Raw genomic sequence first — 22213 nt, forward strand, 5'->3', positions numbered from 1 at the left:
CAGCATTAAACATTATTAATGACTCTGATTTTGCTCAAGGTTCTGCCTAATTATTATTCTTCATAATTTCAGTGAGTTCTAAGCACCGACATGTCCCCACCCTGTCTTTTAAAAATGTTTTAGAAGTTTTTTCCCCACTTTGAGATATAATTGACAAATAAAATTATAAGATATTTAAAGAGTACAATGTGATGATTCAGTGTACATTGTGAAAGAATTCCCTAGCCTTGAGTTAACACTTCCATCACCTCCTGTAGTTACCTTCCTGTGTGTGGGACATCATTTCCATTTTCTTAGCAAGGTTCAACTTTACAGTGTTACCAACTACAGTCACCATGCTTACGTTAGATCCTCAGACCTTATTTACCTTACAACTTACACCCTTTACTACACCCTTGGCCCCTATACTGTTTCTATGGGTTCAACTTATTTATTTATAATTATTATTCTTAATGTTTTATTTATTTATTTAGAGAGAGTGTGCAAGCAAGTGCAAGTGGGAGAGGGGGAGAGAGAATCCTAGCAGGCTCCCTGCTGTCAGCATAGAGCCTCATGCAGGGCTCAGTCCCACTAACCGGGAGGTCATGACGTGAGCCGCAGTCAACAGTCAGATACTTAACCAACTGAGCCACCCAGGCACCTCTCAACTTATTTATTTAGATTCCACGTGTAAGTGATATTGCGTGGTATTTATCTTTTCTGTCTGGCTTATTTTATTTTGCATGGTGCCCTCCAGGTTGTTGCAAATGACAAGATTTCCTTCCTGTCTAAGGTTGAATAATATTCCATTGCAAATGTATACCACATTTTCTTTACCCAAGCCTTCTTAATGCTGTAATAGCTTTAATGAAGGTGATTATGGTGTTTCTTTTCCCATAAAAGGCTATTACTCAGATTTTAGGCAAGGCTATTTCTCAGCCAGGTAAGTGATAAAAGAATTGGTTGAAAACTTTATTTATATTTATTTGTATTAGTAAAAACATGGCATCTACCCTTATACTTATCACTTTCTTTCTTTCTTTCTTTCTTTCTTTCAGTTTTTGGGAATAGCATTTCTTGGAATTGGACTGTGGGCGTGGAATGAAAAAGTAAGTTGAATATCATGAAAATGCACACATATTGGTCGTTAGAGGCTGCACTTTGCCTTACATGTTGTCTCCTTTCCTCTTTGACAGCTGCAGAGTGTAAAGAAACGTGGTTCTTTAATGAAAGAAAGTGTTCTTAGAAGATAGTGTCATATTTCAAAGGCTCTTCAGAAATGAAGGCTAAATCAGTCATCTTATCAAAATAATTACAAAAGTAACAATACATGTGCATAACATCAGTTAGCAGGAGATGTGCGTTCATGTGGAACGTTTCCTCACTCTGGCACAAGAATTTCAGTAATGCTTATAAATACCACTAAACCACCTGCAGCCTTCTCTCTTTCTCTTTTAACCCTTTGGAAGATTACTCAAGCCGTAAAAGATGGGTTTTCTTTTTAGTGTGAGCATTATGTAATAAGCTGTTATTAGCATGTTGTATGAAGGAAGCTGGATAAAATTCATGTTTGAATATCAGATAAACTTAACGTTAATAAGAATGTGAATACTTGTCTGCTGATTGAAAGTATTTAGTAATGTTTGAAATTTAAATACAACATAGTAAAAGGAAATATCTGGAAGTACAGAGTGGCATATTGTAGGCTATGGTGAAGATACAATGTTCTCGGCAGTTTATGCTCTAAGCAACACTCTCATGACCCGCCCTCTCTGTGTCCACTCCTCTGCCTTACTTCCCATCAGCACCTTTTAATTGTTTCTTTACAAATTCTACTGAGGCCAAGCACTGGAATTCAGAAATTAACGTGAGCTTTTTTTCTTCCTTCTTTGGAAGTGAAATCGTTGGCAGCGTTTTATCACCCACCTTGTGAGAGTGAGGGAGTGTATGGATCAGTGAAAGCTTGTAAACAGAGTTTAGCTTAAGTTTTCCCAGAAGACCAGTCTGTTATCTCTTTGGTATTTCATCCTTTGAGCTTGACCACAGCCTGAAGCCAAGAGTTTCTGTGAGATGTTCTGTGTATTAGGAGAGGAAAAACTAAGAAAGTCCAGCCATCAAAAGCCCCTCGGATGCCAGTAGGAATTTCTATAAGTAAAAAAAGGAAAAAAAAAAAATGTTCAGATAGAACTCATCAAATAAAACTCATATTCTGAGTTTTGAAAGTGAACCATCCTTTGTTTATTTGCAGACTACTTATACAGAATGTAAAATGTTTTACAGAAAGTGAACCACCTTCCAGCAACATTCTGAGGCAGGCCAGTGATGAAGGGAGACAAATTAAGTTCCCAGAACAGACATTTTCTCTCTAGAAACTTTTATGTTGAATACATGTCTTCTGCCTGGTCCCCTTGTAGGCTTGTAGGTTTGTATTGGTGGAATCTCAGAAATGTTACTTTTGAAGCCTTCTGATTGGTTAATGCCAGATAACACAGCTTTTTATAACTCTCCTTTAATAAGAGTCCATTTCTATCTGATTTGAAAAGATGTTGGAAGGCATTAAATGAACTAATTGTCTATTGTAGCAATAAACAGACCATTGGTAATTTGGAAGGTTTTTTTTTCCACTTTGTGAAATATAATTACCTTTTTGTTTCATCAGTTACCCCAAATGTCTCTTCTCTGATAAAATGACAAAATTCTAAAGCTGGCAGTGTCACACAAATATCAGAGCAAGGGAGTGACGCAGCCTTTGGGTAGGGTTGAAATAGCAGTCCCTTCTTTGTCAAAGCCACTACCAGTGAATGGAAAGTTTCTCTGGAGAGCTGAAGTTACTTGGCCAGCCAGCCATCCAGCTACTATGTAGCAGAACTTCGCCAGCTGGGAATAAATGGAGGTAGCAGAGGGTAAAGGACTCATAGCAACCCTCTCTAGTGAACTTCGGCCACATGTCTGGCCCCTGGGCGTGGGGACACAGCAGTGAATGACGTGCAGTCCCTGCACTGTGGAGCTTGCATTCTTGTGGGGCCCTGACAATAAGCAGTTAACTAGCTGAGGACCTCTTCCTACCACCTTGGGTTCTACCTACCCCGATGCTGACCACCAAGGTCTCTCGAACTGCAATGGACCCATACTAGTCTCCTTAATTCCTCAAGGGACTTCTTGAAGATGTATGTCAGATAATTTCACTTCTCTACTCCAGCCAGCTGATTTTCCATAGCTGGCTGCAAAACATAGAGTTGATACAATCCCCGTTGGGCCCTTGCCCCAGCACTGAGGCCTTTTTGTTGCCTGATGGCATCTGTGCCTCTGCCTTCACTGGCCCTGATGTAGACACTGTCCCCTCAGGAGTTTCATGGGACCCCGAGTGCTCTTTGCCTAGCTGTCACCAAGCTCTGATCCAAGTCCGGCTCAAATCACCTTCCTGTGGAACCTACCTGACCACCAGCCTCCCTACTATGGACCTGTTTCCCCACACCCATGTCCATGTGACATTCTGTCTGTCTCACTTCATCCTTTCCTGTCTCCTGTCATTAGACCTTTCATGACATGTCCTCACCGTCTTGAATTGTGCCTGACACGGACAGACTCTGGGGAAATATATTTTCCAAGGAGTAAATTCGAGAAGAGGGGTGAACAATAAATCAAGGTCTCAAAGAAGGTACAGTGGGGTTGGAAGGGGGCACATAGGGAAGAAACCCACCTGGGGGGAAGTGAACCAGCAGGAAGGAGGGACAGGTAGGGCTTCAGTCTTGCCCATGGTGGTCTGCAGGCTCTGTTCTTCCCCTTAGCCTTCACACCCCCACTTCTGGGTTACCTGAGGACACTGGATTCAGGGTGAGCACTAAGCAGGCCCCTGCACTGCCACCATCAGAGCACCCCTAACACGAGGCCGTGGAACCCAACGTGATTCAATGGGTGGTCGCCAGGCCACACTACCAAGCTGCCCCTCCTGCTGAGCTTCCTGTCCCCACAACCCCCTCCCTCTGACCCTGTCTTCCCACAACCCCCTCCCACTGACTCCATTCCCATTTTACTCCTCCCCCGCCCAAACCCACCTTTGTTCAAGTCCTGGTGAGTGCTATCGAGAAACCTAAGGTATCGTTAGAGAGTGGTGAGAGAAGGGGTGTCTTTTAGAAAAGGATGGTTGGGAATGGTGTCCCTGTGGAGGTGGCATTGGAGCAGAGACCCGAAGGAAGTGGGCAGGGTCTGCAGGGTACTGGGGGAATAGCATTCCAGGCAGAGCGAATAGCAGGTGTGGTGGTCCTGAGTCAGGGACTTGGGGTTCCAGGGAACAAGAAGGAGGTCAGTAGGACTGGAAGGGAGAGAGCAAGGACAAGAAGAAGATGTGGCAAGAGGGGCAGGCAGAGAGGTTAGAGCAGGCAGGGTCCTGTAGAAGTTTGGATGAGAGGAAGTCACCAGAGCATTCTGAAGTTTGATAAGGGAGTGTCCTGATTTGGCTTTTTTTTTCTTCTTTTTTCTTTTTTAAGTGTCTGGCTTTTGTTTTAAGATTGCTCTGGTTCCTATGTGGAATAAGAGCACAGCTTTGAGGCTAAATAGACCAGAGTTCAAATACTGGCTTCTCCATTTACCATCGGTGTGACTTTGGGCAACTGTGTTAACTTCTCTGAGATGTCCTTTCCTCATTTGTGCATTGAGGACAGTAACCACCTCATAGGCTTGTTTTGAGGACTAAATGAGATGGTCCCCAAGAAGTGCCTGGTATAAAGTAAATGCTCCTTGTATATAGGGCTGCCTCCCTTGGACGCATGACTATAGCATGGGGAGGAGCAGAATGGTGGTGTTGGAAGCTGCCTCAAATTTTAGGAGAGTTCAGGCTTTGATCTATGGAGCAAAGAATTGGTTTTGTTTGGGGGTCTCTTAAGGAAGATAGGATCTGCATTGATCACCTTGGTGACTGCGAAAGCTTCTCTGTCAAAACACCTTGGGTTAACTTCTCACCTCTGATGGGATGAAATTTTGAGGTGAACCACAGTTGGCCAAGGGTGGTGGGTAGCATGCACCTGCTGGGCTGAAAACACCAGCCCATGAATCAGTGAGCTCCCCCCAGTAGGGATGTAGAATTTGTAAATCTCCAAACTGGGTCGGTCCCAGCTAGAAGGACCAGATTTCCACTGGAAGGATGAGATTTCTTTAACAGACAAGGCTTTACACATTTTTACACATTTTTACACATTTTTAGTGACAAAAATTATTACCCCCTTGTGCATACATAATACCAGGCTGAGCCTTAAACCTAGGGCTAATATTACCATTGAATATTAGACATGATAATGAAATAATCCATTTTATCTGAATTCCAAATTGACTGTGCAAAGGATAACTGTGTCTCCAGGGGAAGCTGGTTTATGTGAAGGTTTTCAGAAATCATAGAATCTGCTGTTTAGAAGGAACATTAACAATTATGTAGCATGAATCACCTCTATAATAGGCTTGGCAGCATCCAGCCATAATCAACTTACTTTTTCAGATAGCATTTATTGAGCACATAGCACGGGATTGGGTTCGTACTGGACTCAGGATATAACCCCTCAGAGAATTTACAGTCTAGGAAAGGTACACACACACACACACACACACACACACACACACTACTATACAATATATAACATTGTAATATATGTTAATTTGGGGTGTATATAAGTTTAGCAATTTCTGTGCCAAAATACTCACCACTTCTGTCTCTTTGGGTTACTTTTACTGTTGGAAATACCTTCCTTCTACAAAAGTCGAATCATGTCTTACTAGTTTTTACTCCTTGATTATGGATCTACCCTGTTGGATCCCACAGAGTAAGTCCTTCTACCTGTTGGCCCTTAAGGCATTCAAGGTGGAGGCCTGGTTCCTTATGCATTTCAAGCTAAATATCTGCTGCTTTTTGTGGGTGAGGAGTCCCTTCACCATCTTGGTTGTGATCCCCTGACCTCTCTCTAGTGTGTCCTCTGTACCATTGAGAAGGTGCTTTAGGGGCCATAGGAGGTGTGGCTGGATTATGTCCCTTTTCTCATCTGTTGTCAGTGCAGGTTGAGATCCTGCTGTTGATCACTGGGAGTCCCAAGTTGGTCTCAGATCCAGCTAAGTTCACCCTGTTCACCTCATGTCTGGCTGATTTTCAGAATCAAATACATTTACCCAGCTGTCATCCAGCACATTCCCTATTCCATTGATGTTGGTTTTAGCTATACATTTGGATCAAGCTTCTCCCTCAATTCTTTCTTCTAACTCAGGCTTTCCTTTAGGTCCTTGCCCCCCAGTGCCCTCTCAGGGAAATTCTGATTTAGTAGGTCTGGGGTAGACACTGGGGTGCTCTATTTTCACAAGCCTCCTAGATTGTTCTGATTGCAGTCAAGTTTACTTATCACTGATAAAAGCCACTTCTATGTTGAGCAGGCCAAGACAGAACCCAATGACATGTTACTGGAAATTTCCTTTGGGGTTGACACTCATTCACTTATATGTGCCCTTGGGCATCATCAGTCAAGCAATTTCTAATCCATCTACTTGTCATTACATCAGGCTGTTTTTCTGTTTCTTGTTTTTGTAGATAGACTATATCCTTCGCTTTATCTCTGATTAACCAGCCTAGGGACTTAGTTGAACCTAGTACTTTCTTACTGGACCCATACTGGGTCCTGGAGCATGTTATTTTCTCACCCAGGAATTCATAAACCCTGTCAGTAAAGCAAGTACTAAAGCATGGTTTATCATTTCCCCCTTCTAGAAATGGTTTTCTTACTTGGCTTCCAAGATATCCCACACTTCAGTTTTTCTACTTCATAGGCAATGCTTTCTCACACTTTGCTAATTCTGGCTCACCTCTCTGACCTCTAAATTTTGGAGTGCCCCAGGCTCGGTCCCAAGACCTCTTTCTCTATCTTCACTCAGGCTCTAGGAGATCTCCTCCAAGTGCGGGACTTCAAACACCATCTGTCACTGATGATTGCCAAAGTTAGATCTCTGATCTGGACGTCATCTGAACTCCAGACTTGTATAGCCAATAGCTTACCCAACATCTCCACTTAAATGCCCAGTGGCTTCTGAAACTTAATCCAAAACACCACTCTTGATTCCCCTTCCCAAATCTGCTCTTCCCAATTGGAATAAATGACAACTTTCTCTTTCTACTTGCTTGGGTGATTCTTCACACTCTTCCTTCTTTTCTTCTCATACCACATTCAGTCCATTTGCAAACACTGTTGGCTCTACTTGGAGAATATATGGAGAATCTCATGTCTTCTTTCCACCTCCACTTTTATACCCTGATCTAAGCTGCTACCACACCCACAGTTATTTCCCTGCCTCTACTCTTGTCTCCCTACTCCTATCCCAGGTCCATCTCCATGAAGCATCCAGAGTGATCCTTTTAAAATATAATATAGAATGGCTAGTATCAAAAAGACAAGAAATAACAAGTGTTGGTGAGGATGTAGAGAAAAGGGAACCCTCGTGCCTTGTTGTTGGGAATGTAAATTGATGCAGCCACTGTGGAAAACACCTATGAAGTTTCCTCAACAAATAAAAAATAGAAATACTAGATGACCTAGCAATTCTACTTCTGGGTATTTATCCCAAGAAAACAGAAACACTAATTTAAAAAGATATATATGCCCCTATGTTCATTGCAACATTATTTACAATATCAAGAATATGGAAGCTAGACCTAGGTGTCCATTGATAGATGATAGGGTAAAGAAGATTTGTGGTATGTCTATATATAATGGAACATTACTCAACTGTAAAAAAAAGAAAATGAAATCTCACCATTTGTGACATGGATGAACCTAGAGGGTATCATGTTAACTGAAGTAAGTCAGAGAGAGAAAGACAAATACCATATGATTTCACTTATGTGTGGAACCTAAAAAAATAAAATAGACTCCCAAATACATAGAACAAACTGGTGGTTAGAGGTGGGGGGGGGGGGTGGAGAGAAGTTAGAGAATAAGTGAAATAGGTGAAGGGGAGTAAGATCCACAGACTTCCAACTGTAAAATAAGTTACAGGAATGAAAAGTAGAACATGGGGAATATTGTGAGTAATATTGTAATAACTTTATATGATGACAGATGGTAACTAGACTGTTTTGGTGATTATTTCATAATGTATGTAGATGATGAATCACTATGTTGTATACCTGAAATTAATATTTTATGTCAACTGTACTTAATTTAAAAAAAATGTAAGTCAGATCCTATCACTTCTTTGCTCCAAACCTTCCAATGAGCATATCATCACTCTCTGAGCCGTATATGGTGCCCCCCTTACTTCTGGGACCTTCCCTGCTGCGCTGTAGCCCCCACTGACCATATTGCTGTTTCTCCAAAATCTCAAACATAACTCCCCCACCCCAGCCAGGGCCTTTGCACTTGCTCTCCCCTACCTGGTATGCTGTCCCCGAGAGTTCCACTTTGGCATGTTCCTTACTTTCTGATCTCTGTCCACAAGCCTTCCTGACCTATTTAGAGTAGCTACTCTCCCTCTTCCCTGGATTTTTCTCCTACCTATTTTTATAGGTTTTACCACTTTCATGCCAGCAAGTGTGTTGATCACACACTCCACTAAAAAAGCAGCTTTGTGAGGGCAAAGACTTTTGTTTCCTGCTTCACTCCAATACCTAGAACATTGATTGGCATATAGCTGGTGTTCAAAGAATATTGCTTATAAAAGAATGAATGAGCAAATGAACGAAGCAAGCATTCTTTTAAATCGTAACACCAGTAGGGTTCAGTTATGCAAGTCTGAAGTTGCCCCAGATCTCTCATAAGCATGTAGTGTTGACGGGTCTTACAGCATAAAAGCAAGTAGAATTACATATGGTTCTGTCTGATTTGATAATGGTACAGTGTTACAAACAACAATAAGTCCATTAATTCTAGATGTCAGGAAAGAAAATAAACGTTCATTTCTGGCATGAAAATAGGAATCTATATATGATTGCCCCGTTTCGTGGAAAAATGAGGGGTACCTTTCCTTTTCCATTTTGCTTCCTGTGTGTGCCTCTCACTTAGTGTTCAGGTGGGGGCGAGAGGTGGAGGGATACATCACTAGTGGTCGCAAAGTGGACACTGCAGCAGAGTTGTCGAGGGCCAAGCAGAGACTCAGCTTCTTGGAGTAGGAACAGTGTCTATCCCTAGCCTTCAGTCAAGGCCCCTGTGGCTGCCTGTGTCCCCCCAGCACAGGCGCTGGCCAGCCGGGCAGAGGGTGCAGCCTGGGCTCGTGGGATCTGAAAACCTCTTGCGGGCAGGAGCCTGTCTTCTTTGCCCTTTTAATGCTCCATTCTGGCTGCGTGCCTCCTATATAAACTACATGTGCCCAGAACGTATTGGTGAGCAAATGAATGAGAACACTCAGAGGACCCTTACATACTGTAAAGACTGCACCAGACAAAGCAGCTCTTCATGAAGGGGTTTTGTTTTCACTTCCATGACCTGTGGATCCCTAGGGTTAAACTTTGAGAGCTTTCAGAGGTGGGTAAACTGAGGCCCAGAGAGGTTACACTGGAAGTCTGCGCCGCCCCCCCACCCCCACCCCGTCCTCCCTCTCCCTCCATTGCACTAACCTGCCTGAGCTCTGCAGCAAGCATCCTGGAGGGCAAGTTGGTGGCAGTCCTGACCTAGTAGGGGAATGGGAATTAGAACATCTCAGGCCTGGACTGCTTTTCTCTCTGGCTTTCCTGCGGGATGGACAAGAAGCGTTCTTTTTCCTGGAGGCTTTCCCCTGACCACTGTCTCACTGTAAGTCTCCCTTTAGAACCTTCCAGTTATTTCATGTCATAGTCATTGACATGATTGTTTTCCGAGACTCACCTTGGAAAAACTGCCTCCATTTTCCTGGGAAGGAAAATCTGAGACCAGGAGATTCAGTGATTCAGGCAGTTCATAGCAGTGGCGGTCAAGTTTCCATAGCCAGAGGGAGGCAGTAGGTGTAGGTGGTTCCCCAGCTAACTGGAACAGAAAAATGCCTGCTTTGGCTTCAAAACTACTTTAAGGAGACATTTCTGAGATGCTGAAAATACTTCTTTGGAGATAGCATTTTATTGACCGAAACGTAGTAAGTTTGTCTGCCTCTCTCTGTGTTATCCAAGAAATCCTCTCAAGTTCTCTGTTGTAGCCAAAAATCTGAAAACCAAACAGCTCTTTCTCAGTACCTGGAAAGTTAGCATGTGAGCTGATGTGTTGTCATCAGCATGTTCAACAAACACATGAAATATATTGACACCTGTTTTCTTTTTGTGTATCTGTGTAAACTCTTTTTCAGAGGGATTTCTCAGGAATGAAAATTCAGGTGGGTCAACAATCCTGTGACTTTGGAGTTCACTCTCAGATACCATAGCTCTACTCTGTTCTTGAGGCACAAGTCCAAGCCCGGATGGGCTGGATGGTAATCAAATCTCCGAACCTAACTCTGTGTTACAACGTTCTTGCTCTCCCAGCCCCATCTGCCTTGGGCCCCTGAAGGAGGAGAGCAGGGTGAGGCCTTTGCCCCCTGCTTCCTGTTGTCACCCTTCCCCAGCTCACCAGATGCTCCTCTGCCCACTTCCTGCCAGAGCTGAAGTGGGAGTGGAGCTTTGCTCTTGGGACCTGGCAGATGGTGAAGGGGATGATATCTTGGTCTTTTTGAGGCTTCCCTGCTGAGTCCCTCTGTCTAGTGGTTCCCTTGAGTTTGGTGGATTTCTCTATTCTTGGCGGCTGCCTGGTTCCCCTGCTCAGACCTGGCCATCTTCCTCAACCAGTGCTCCTCTGCACTCTGCCTTTTGAGGTTTCCTGTCCTCCCCCCAGGTTTCCTGTTCTCACCCCAAGCTGCCTCTCCCTGGACACACTCATCTGGGGGTGAGGCCAATGCCACCAGAACAGCACTGGCCTGCCCTAAGCCTTCCTCTCTCTCTAGATTTCCAGGGCGGGAGTCAGAGCCAAGCCCACAGGCTTCTTCCTGGGCAGTCTGATCCTAATCACTGTGTCTCAGAGCACACACCTCCCCCTCCCCGCCCCTCCCAGTGGTCCCCTTGAAACTCCTCACTAGATTTAAGGTAAAAAGCAAGCTGCTGGGGAGTGGTGTTGCCCAGCACAGTAACCACTTTCTCTAGAGAAGCGGGAATTTCTCACTCTCTTCTCCCTTAAGCCACTTTATATCCACTTGATTTCTGTGGGGTGTGCAAGAGAAAGTTCTTCTTTGCCTGTGGGGTGTGTGGGGGATGGGAGGCGGGGGGGGCGGGTCTTTGTCTCCTATTCATGTTGGTCTTCAGATAGTGATCAGGGAAGTCTAGGGTAAAAACGTCATTCTAATATCACGTTACATCTTTTTCTTAAAATTTTAGAAACAGGTGTACGACGTCGCGTTGAAAATAAGAATCTTCTTGCTCATTGCTGCATGCTTTTTTCAGACGGTAGAGCATCATGGCGGTAGGCAGACAGACTGCTCTGGGGTCTGTTAGCCTGAGCTCCGCACCCTGCCCTACCACTTTCTTAATTGGATGGGCTGGCAGGTTACTCCGTCTCTGAGTCTGTTTCTTGCCATGGACACTGGTCCTACCTAGCCTTATTGTGAGGGTGAAGTAATCCAGGGAGCCTCATGCCGGGCACACAGTGTGCTCAGTAGTGCAGATCCCCACAGAGCCTACCAGCTGCTTCCTTAACACCCACGTGCTGCCCAAGGAGTGAGCTTTCTAAGTGCACAAATGACCTGGGCCTCCCTCTGCTCACCCCACCGACCTGTTAGTCTCCTCTCACCACCTGTTCCACTCGCACGTAGACCCTTCGGTGAGCCAGACCCTGTCACTTTGTCTCTACACTTGCTGACATCACCTGCCCCTCCCCGTTGTGTTCCCATAATACCCACTGCAGATACTTCTGTCCAACACACTACTTCCCTGTCTCCCCTCTAGACTCGCTCCTGGGGGTGTCACTATGCCTTCACTCGCACTACCCCTGACAAACGCAGTACTTGTCGCCTCTCAGGTGATCCCCAGGAAGGTCTTTACTCAATAACTGAGTTGTATCTCTGGAGCCCTCGAATACAGTGATTACTTGCCACTAGGCTAGACTTTGCTTTCGTCTTTTTCACTTTAGTTTTGGGGTCACCGTGATCAGAGCCTCTGTTACATATTTCAGTTTAAACTTTATACTTAGGGCTGTTTCTGGGTACGTATTCCATCATCAGAACATGCATGTGAAAATATCTGGGCAGTGGCCTGGGAACATGCTGGATTTCTGAAAAAGCTTTGTTTCCATGTTCAGAGAGGCAGCCCCTCAGGCCGGGGGGCATTTCTGGCCTGTGAGTGGCACTAATGGATAGGACTTGGTACAGCTGGCTGCCCCCCCAGCTGCCTGGCTGCAGGATTTGATGGAGACCTGGAAGGTGATGGCCTCTCCTCCTCCTCTTCTCCCAAAGCAGGTCATGGCCATTTTTTATCTGTAAGAAGGGATCCTTAAATCTCATCGATGACCTTTGACAAGAAAAAAAAGGGAAACCGCATGCCTTTAATGCGGCTGGTCTTCCTTTAACCCTGCATCTGTTGGCCAGACCCCGAGTTCCGCTGCCCCCACAACCTTACGTCTCCCCAGACCGCTCAGGCCCCAGTGAGCTCTTGTCTCTTCGCCTTTGAGTTCTGTCTCTGGACTCTGCTGCAGTTCTTTAGACAAATGGACGTTGGGGGGTTTGCAGAGTGGCTTTCCTCTCTAATATCTGGGGGATCTCTGGTGAATGTTTAAGGAGCAGGTCTCCCTGCGGCCTTTGGTTTCAGCTGGGTCTTCCTGTGGCTGTTGTTTAAAGCTGCACCTCCTGCTCTTCAGGACCACCCCTCCCCCGGTCCCTCATCTTCTTTAGAATGTCCTATCCCACCTCCTTTCTCAAGTAGGGAAATGCTTCTCTCCTTTTTACTCTAGAACTGCTGCCAGTTCCACCCCAGTAGGGTCTGGTTTCTGGAGGGGTAGGTGAATCAGGACCCAGTCTCATAAATCTCAAAGGGGTCCATCTGGCCAGGCTGTGGGTGCACATTCCATGTGACTGTCTCTTTGTTTCTCATCCAGCAGTCGGAAGGAATGTGCTTGTATATGCCAAAGCAGAAGAGTCCCAGACCTTAGGGGCTTATTAATGCTATTTTTGCCCTTCTTTTCTGTGTGGGTTGTGAGAGAAGAAACTGAAGCTTGCCAGGTGGTACACAGAGGACTCTCTGAGCTGGTGGTGGAAAAAAACCACAGACGCTCCTGAGGTTTATTGGTTTGAAACCCTTCTGGAGCTTTGTTTGCCTTTTCATTTCTGCACGTGCATAGAAACCTTTTCCAAGAAGAAATCGTTATCCTCAGAGCATATTCCTTTATTGCAGAACCCTGGTGAGAAGCTGCTTAAATTCCAGAGGTAGCTGAATGAATGAGGTGCTGATGAGGAGGAAGGAGAGCAGAGGGAAGGTGGGCTGATTTTTCACATTCTTACTGAGATATACGTGTTCATCAAACCACCGGATGACGCGATCCCACAGGGAGTACGACATTGTTAAGTAGCTGGAAGATCACTCAGGAGTGGTGAATTTTTGACCACCAGGGCACCCTTCTGGCTCCTTGACAGCAGAAGCCTGCTTTCCCTGGTCCAGGGTGCCGCCATCATGGCAGCATGGCTGCTGACTGCTCCGTGTGCTCACCACTGTTGACTCACACTTCTCGCTGCTCTTTTCTCCGCTGCACCACTTCTGTGTACTCTTAGCTTCCACCCACTCATGGCCTCTGCCTACTCCTGGCTTTTGCTTACTCATGGCTTCTCTCTTCCGCCTTTACTCTGAGTGCCTTTAGGTGATTTCCCATTGCCCAATAAAGAAGATCTGATTGGCAAGTCAGTTATTGCCACTTCCATTAGGCATGATCATCAGATATGGTATGGCTTTCCTTAGAAAGGGTCAGGCACAGGGTCACCTGGGCTTCTTAGTTGAGTGTCTGACTTTGGCTCAGGTCATGATCTTACAGTTCGTGAGTTTGAGTCCCAGGTTAGGCTTGCTGCTGTCAGTGTGGAGCCTGCTTGGAATTCTCTCTCCCTCTCTCTCTGACCCTCCCCTGCTTGCATGCTCTCTCTCAAAAATAAAATAAACATTTAAAAAAGGGCAGGGGAGGGGGGTCAGGTAAAGTAAGTACCAGAGCAAAACAGATTCCACTCCAGTGCAATTGGGTTAGATGCCTCTCCTATGTGCTTCTAAAGCATCAGATCGCTTCCTTGTGGTGTCGTATAATAGTGATGATAATGAGGAAAGTGGTAAACATTCACTGGCTTCTTCTTTTGTGCCAAGCTCTTAGCATAGTGTTTGGATTTATTTGAATTATTTCCTTCATCCTGAGGATGTGAGATACCATTTCACTGATGTGGAAATTGAGACTTGGGTTTGGTAACTTGTCCAAGATCACACAGATAGTAGGTTGCGGAACTAGGATTCAGGACAAGATATATCTGTATTATCGTGTCCTGTCCCTTTGCCCCTCATCTAGCCCTGTCCAGGCTACCCTCTTTCTGTGTTTCTGGATTCCAGGGGAAATTGTAGGTGGACAGGTGGGCATGAGTACAGTGCAGGACAAATGCTCCCTGCCACACTCTAGAGCAGCCTGAGTGACTGCAATATCTGAGTCTCCCCTTTACCTTAGATAGAGGATGCATATTGATACATGTTTTTGTTGGCTCTCTAAATTTCTGTATGGTATTGCCTTAGACATGTTCCATGAACTTGTTTTATTTCTTTTTAGGCACATATTGGTCTTCTTGCTAAGTTCTGAGAGATACTATCCAGTCCCTAGTAGATAATGGAAATCTATTTTCACTGGAGGATCCTCTCTTGGAGGCTCTGAATTGATATGCCAAGAGCTAAGCTAGTTGTCCAAAAGCCAATTTGTGGAATCGCTAATTTGCTGAATATATTTGTTTCTTTCAACTTTTTTAATTGCCTGGTATTCATCTTGTCTTTAGAGCAGCACTTTACGTTATGGTCAATTTGTTTCTGCCTCTGCTGCTGCACCGGCTATAGGTCTGGAGGAGCTGAGGGCATCAGACTATAGATACAGAAATACATAGTATGAATATGAAGAACTCTTAAAAACCAGTGTTTATTAATATAATCTTAATGATAAATTAAGAATATATGTGTAGGATATCTCCCTATATTCTTGAGTCTGTAGTACTTGAATATATTCTTGTGATCTATAGTCTTGGTCTCTGGCTTTCTTATTCTGACTCTTTATGTTTCTCTACTGCTACTGTTCAGAATTCCATTTTCATGTCAACCAAAACAAATGGGTAAAGGAATAAGTACATGTGGCTAATTGCTCTACTTCTCCTCCATTTTTCTTCATTTCATGATTCAGCTTCGTTGGAGGGTATTTTCTGACTTGATGCATGAAGCCCAGTGCCCTTAACAGCTTTTGCTCCCAGGGCTCTGCCTGCAGGATTCTTGTAGAAGTAAAAGAACTTACTAGTAAGTGGGATGCAAATACCAGGCTGTGTGTATGTACTTCTCACATAAGCAGCAGTGCTGGGGATGGAAGAGAGGAGCCAAATGACATTTTGTATTTATTTTTTTCAATAAGTTTGAGTTCTTTTTTTTTAATCTTTATTTTTGAGACAGAGCACAAGTGGGGAAGGGGCAGAGAGAGAGGGGGACAGAAGATCTGAAGTGGGCTCGGTACTGACAGCAGCGAGCCCGATGTGGGGCTTGAATTCACGAGCTGTAAGATCATGACCTGAGCCGATGGCACTCAGTCGACTGAGCCACCCAGGTGCGCAAATAAGTTTGAATTCTAAAAAGTTGATATTTAAGCTCAAGGGTTGAGCGTTCAGATTTACATGGAGAATTGGAATTTAAATTATGTAAGTATTAACCGAGACAAAGCACCTAAAAATTCCATGCAGAACTCATTTCATTAATGATGCTGAGTTGATAGCGAGTCAACATGAAGGAAGACTGTTTACACTGGCTTAATTGCTGTGTTGACTGTAAATATCAGCCAGCTGAGTAAAGGAACCATATTAAGTCCAAGCTTACCTCTGCTCTTTTCCGCTCCCCATCCCACCCCCCAAAACCTTTTTTCCCCCTGCTAAAGTGTGAACTTCCGGTTTTGGAGGGGTGTGTGTGTGTGTGTGTGATGCACCTGTATATATGCACACATGTGGCATTAAAAGCACAATTTATTCAGCTGTTGTCAGGTTGTGCAGGTCCTCAAATGCAAACACAGACTCAAATAGAACCAGCTTGTGCAGTCAAGGGTGGGGTATTCTAAGTATTTGGGAGTGACTGGTAGAACTCATTGGCAAGCCAGGGATTATAATACTGACAGGATTTTCCCTCCCTACCCTTATTCTTTGTTTCTGCCTAAGCCTGGCTTTCTATTTCTCACTGCAGATTGACTTTCTCCACGTGGTGGAAAACACAGTATATGTGGCTCCAGAATTTGGTATTTTACAACTTCAGCCACAGGAGGGAGACGCTTGTTGTAAATCCTAGTGTCAGAGGAAGGCAATTCAGACTTCTCAACTGTCCTGGGGCAGTGGGGTCATGTGAGAATTGGCAGCTCTGAGGGGCACATGGAATGCATTTGGGGGAGAAGAAATCCTTACAAGAAGGGGAAGTGTTGTTCCCCAAAGAAGAGAGTGGTGCCCACAGGTTCCCAGAAGACTAGGTATCTGCTGGTGTTGTTCTTGCGCATTCCTCAGGATTTACCACCAATCAGAATATCTATTTTAAATCACTTGGCAGACTTAACTGTAATCTTAGACCTTGTATTCCCCCCCGCGCCCCCCCCCCCCCCCCCCGGCTTCTTGTCAACAACAAGCTTTGATTATAATTATTCTTCAGCAGGCATGGTGCTAACACTTCTTACTCATTTGTCAGATGGAACTTAACAAAATTAAGAAGTCCAATGAGAGACCCCATCTTTAAGACAACAGAAGGCTGAACTATCAACTCCCCATCATTTTTGTAATCCAGAATCTTGTTGCCAGGATTACGTTCAGCTCTTCTTTAATCTGTGTAGTCAGAAGCAGTAAGACTGCTTTTCAGTGAATATTTGGAAACACAGCACAGGTGAAGTACAGTCTTTTTTTCATCTCTGTCTAGGTAAGTAGCCCTAATCCTGAGGAAAAGGAGGCTGGGCACTGGGCATTGACTTCCACACTTTGTGTTTTAAGATTGGAGTTAGTTTTCAACAGATAACGACCTGGGTGTATTCTGAATCCATTAAAAACAAAGTTCTTGGTAGTCTTTTTCATGCTTTGCAGAATATTGTCTCCCACAAGCACTCAGTATCTGTCTCCAGCCCTGGCTTTTGCCGGAATTTAGGATTAAATGAGTAGAATCTGCAGGCCTGCTAGGCCCCCAAATGATTGTTGTTTCCATGGAAACAGTTGAAGGCCTCTCAATTAAAATTGCCCCCGTAGGCTGGACAGAGTAAGAGTATGAAAATAAGTTTGTCTGGGAAGCCAAATACTCCTCCTCCAAATGAAACCCAGAGAAGACAAATGATCCAGGAATCTACTGATAGTTGACATCATTTTTTTTTTTCTTTTTGGGGTGTAGCTTTGTGTTTGAGACGCAGGTATGTGTGTTGGCTGGCTGGTGGCTTGGCCAGAGCTGCCCAGATAAATGCCCCTGTTGTCCATAACCTCTTTGTGTAGAGCCACAGATCACAGAAGAGTGTTAGGGAACAATTGGATCTTTGCTCAAACTTGAGTGTGAGTCACAAAAAGCCCATTAAAAATAGGTGAAATCATAGAATGGTATTAAAGTTGGGAGGAACCTGAAGGTCCTTGTGCCCCGTTTCCCATCCAATTTGGGAATCCATCCTAACACAACTGAACAGCAAGGTTCATAGTTTGGCTTCCCCATGAATGGGAAGCCTTCTCTGATCCATTGCTGGAGGGTATTAGAAAGCCCTCTTTTACAATCGTACTGACCTCTCTTCCTGTCACTTCCACCTCTGCTGCCTCTTTTCGGTACCAAGTAAATTGAATCTACTTATCTCATAATTAACTCTTTAAATTTTAAGAGAATGTTATCTATATACCCTCCAAAGTCCTTTTTTTCCCTGTCTTATTAGCAGGTCTAAAACATTAAGACTTTAAGTATGGACACCTGTGTTCAGAGACATTCTAGGGGGAGAGATTGATTTCCTTCTAACACTGGCCCCTCACCACTGGTGCTTGGATTTTGTGTGTCTTTTCTGGCAATTTTTTTCTCAGCATCATTTGTGCAGGTAGAGAGTTGATAACTATTTCTGTGTTTTCCTCTTCTCCCCTGCCTCCCCAGAGTAGTCACAGTTCGAAGCTTGGAAATATGAGAAACACAAGACTGGATCAAACCATTGGTCTAAGCAGTCTCATGAAGGGTGTGGTTGTGTTTGTGAGGTCACCTCAGAAGTTAGTGAATACACCCTACATTCCTAACTGCTTTCATAATCTCTCAACCCTTTATCTGTGACTTATTTAAACCTTTGGCCTTTCCTGTAAAGTTTAAATTGTACATTTTAAGAGTCCTGTATTTCTCATATCTGTCCTATTATTAATATCCTATTGTTCTTAAGTTAATGCCCCGTCTAAAAACACCAACAATAACAACAAACAAATTGTTTTTGTCCAAATGATCCTACAACCTTAAAATGGATGGAAACTTCAAACTCCTAAACTTTGGTGTTAATTCATGCTGACTGGAAAGTGCTGGGAAGCAAATACATGGCTTCCACTTGGTAGGCAAACACTGAGGTAGGCATTCTGTTTTGGTTCCAAAATATCAGTAGCTGTGTGACTTTCAGCAAGCTACCGAGCCTCTCTGGGTTTCATTTTCCTCAAGTATAGAATCAGATACATACTTTATGTTCTTTCAGGTTGTTGGCAGTGCTATGAAAACAAATTGTTATAAGACTTCACAGCAAGCTATACTATGATATTCTGGGATATTTTGAGAGTTCAAAACAAATTTAATAAAATAAAATATTGATGATATTGGGTATTTAAGACTCCTATACATCCGCAGTTTCAAAAAAACAGGTGTCTGCCTCTATAGAAATGAATAGTAAATATGTACCTTGCATTTTAGGGGGAAAAAATCTCATAATTTCTAACAGAGGGTCTGGGTGGTATGTGATGTGGTATCACAGCTGAGGGAGAAATGATTTCTGTAAAAAAGTTGCATGTCCATGAAGAAATGAAATCACTCTGGGTTCCTTTGGAAGGAAAACAAAAGGGTGGAAAGTCTGGGAGTAACTTTTGACGTATGAATCCTTTAAATCTCAATTATTGATTTTTTAAATTTCTTGAGGGAGAGAATACATGTGGGGGGCAGGGAGAGGGGCAGAGGGAAAGAGGGAGAGAATCCCAAGCAGGCTCCATGCTCAGCTCAGAGCCCGATGTGGGGGCTTGATACCATGACCCTGGGATCATGACATGAGCCAATATCAAGGCTGTTCTGTACACATAGGTCTGTGATGGGAACTCTCAACTGACTGAGCCACCCAGAGGCCCCTATATCTCAGTTCTTAAAAAAAAAAAAAAAAAAAAGGTATTAAGTTAAATACCCCTAATGAGTCAGTGTGAGATAGCCATCAGCACAGATCACCTAAGTGGGCTTTGGGGGATCGGAGCCGGGTAGGGTCTACTGTGAAGCTCAAGGGTGGATCCTGAGGCATGATCCTTCCCTGGAAGACTTGCAGGGGCTTGTTGCTGGGGCTGGCCTGCTGTGGTAGCCTTCAGCCTCCAGCTCCACACCCTGGTTCCTGAGAAATGCCACAGGCTTGAAGCAGGCCCTTGTCTGCCTTGGGGCTTCAAAAATGACTCCTCTTCCTGGGGGTTGGGAAGTGTGTTTCTCTTACCCACATGTTTTTACTTATGACTGCTTATATTTGGACATAGAAAAAAAGGTAACATCCACATCTTCTCCATACAAGGTCTGATGACAGTTTCCTGGGGTCATTTCTTTGCTTTATGTAATTTTACCAAAATTGCAAACTTATCTAGACCTTAGAAAAAAGTAGTCTTTTGTTTGTTTTTTGCAGTGTTTCTTGAGTGTTAATCATGCATAATAATCAGATGACCTCTGAAGTTTTTCATTGAAAGGGGGAATAAACCATTGTATTAATCTTTCCATGTTGAAACACTGACCGGGCATCCTGGTGCCTTGTTGTGTGTGCTTTTCCGTCCCCAGGGAGTTCTGTCCAACATCTCTTCCATCACTGATCTCGGTGGCTTTGACCCGGTTTGGCTCTTCCTTGTGGTGGGAGGAGTGATGTTCATTTTGGGATTCGCAGGGTGCATTGGAGCGCTACGGGAAAACACCTTCCTTCTCAAGTTCGTGAGTATCCCACTCGGCTCTCAGGCTGAGGGCTAAGCTCCCGTCTCTCCACAGGAGGATACCCCATCTGTAGGCAAAGTGGCTCTACCAAAGGCAAAGCAAAAATATGGCCCGGCTAATGCTCTCCTTTTGGGAGAGCTCTCTAGATCACCAGCTACGTGCTCCCCCGTTTTTCTTAACGATATAAGTACCACCCCCAGCCCGTGCCCTCCGTGGAGGTTTTGTACGTGTATATCAGGATTTGCATTTCCAGTCCCTAAAATGCCTTTAGATTAAGGTAGGTATACATATAGTTTTCTTCTCTTAAGTGATTTTTACCTCCTCTTTTAAGTACCTAGTTGGTAGTGAACTCTTCACATAGTTGAGAAAAACCAGACATAAGCACATTGGCTGTGGCCTGTCCTGATTAAATCTGTTAAGCAGTAGGTTTCGGCGAATATGGAAAAACAGTAAGAGGGACGTCCTCCTCCTTCTCTGCCAGTACAGACTTCTCCTTTTGTATGATCAGCATAATTTTCAGGTCCCTTGCAGGGTGTGTGCACTGTTAGCATGAAAATTTTTAGAGGAGGAGTTTTACCAGGGGCAGATAAGTAATAAAGTAGAGCGTGAGAAATGAAAGCCTTTCCTTTGGAGATTCCTTCCAAAGGAGAAAAAAATGGCATATGCTTACGTGTATGTATCTGAAACAGGTTTGTTAGGTGTAGTCAAAGGTCAGCCAAAGGTGCCTGTCAGTCTGGAGCTTGGCATGCGGGTGGGCACCTGTGTGGATGCCCTCTGAATAACAGCGGAAGGGTGAAAACAATCCACCTTCCTGTGGTGAGGGAAGATGGTGGGATTTCTGGACAACAGTATTCGTGTAATAACCCCTGTTGCTAGAATCATACTTCTCATCGTTCAGGGACATTTTCACTTAAAACAAGAGCCTACACTTGAACTAGTGCCAGCAGCCATGCAATATGTGATTCTCTTTCCGGGCCACATCATCCTCTGGCATTTTTCTTGAATATCCCTGAAGAGAGCAGACTCACTGTACCCTACCCAGGGTAGCCCATTTCAAATTTGGGCAGCTCTGGAGCGGGTGAGGTTTTGGAGAATCGGACCTGCACGTTCTTATGTTTATCCTGAAAGTTTATATGACTCTACTAACAGGGAAAACTAAGGGATATTTGGTCTTCTCTACACTTAAGTGACCAGTTGGTTCTCTGTTCTGTATACATAGGTCTGTGTTGGGAACAACTGGTTTCCTAACACTCCGTTTGCCTTATCTCCCAGTTCCCCCTTTTAAACACATGCACACACAGAGTTACTTCATTCCTTACCTAATCAAAGACCTGTGGAGCCCCCAGGAGAGCTCTGTCCATGATCCTAACCTGCCAGTCTTCCTGGCATGAGAGCCTTCTAAATGCGTGGGCTCACCTCACTCAGTTTTTCTGTAGTCTCATAAGGCCACAGATAATACTGAGCATTTGCCACTATTTTATCAGTTTTAGCCTCTGTGGCCTCAATATGGGATCCCCTTTAATATGATCTACTTGAATACAGTTTAGTTTGTAAGAGGAATCCCTTTAATGTAGTTTATTGTATTTGTACTTGAAGATACCAGAGTTAACTGAACAGGCAGAAATAGATACATTTCTCTAAATCAGCACCTTAATTTCTAAAGTCCCATTTTGGAAGTGAAGAAAATTGAATTGTTTCTTGGCTTTTAAAAGTGTCGGATAATATTTAAAATGGTCTCTATTTAGTACAAACAATAAAACCTGGCCCAGAATATTCTTTGAGCAGGAGCTGTGAAGTAAGTAGAAGCAAATGTCAACATGGCTTGAAAACAGCCTCGAAGATTGGATTCTGTAAGGCTAGGAGATTGGCTGAGGGAAAATCTGAGAGCTAAGATAATGTGAAATAGAAATG

The 22213-nt window shown here is 44.0% G+C and overlaps 1 protein-coding gene across 1 annotated transcript in view; it reads left to right on the forward strand.

The window, feature by feature from the left end:
• TSPAN5 (tetraspanin 5) overlaps positions 1 to 22213 on the forward strand; it is a 175087-nt gene that overhangs the window by 140853 nt on the left and 12021 nt on the right. Inside the window, exons 2-3 of the mRNA XM_007080976.3 lie at positions 1038 to 1088; positions 20156 to 20302. Coding sequence (XP_007081038.1) covers positions 1038 to 1088; positions 20156 to 20302 — 198 coding nt within the window. The remainder of the gene's footprint in view (positions 1 to 1037; positions 1089 to 20155; positions 20303 to 22213) is intronic.

Source organism: Panthera tigris, chromosome B1, assembly GCF_018350195.1.
Source record: "Panthera tigris isolate Pti1 chromosome B1, P.tigris_Pti1_mat1.1, whole genome shotgun sequence".
NCBI lineage: Eukaryota > Metazoa > Chordata > Mammalia > Carnivora > Felidae > Panthera > Panthera tigris.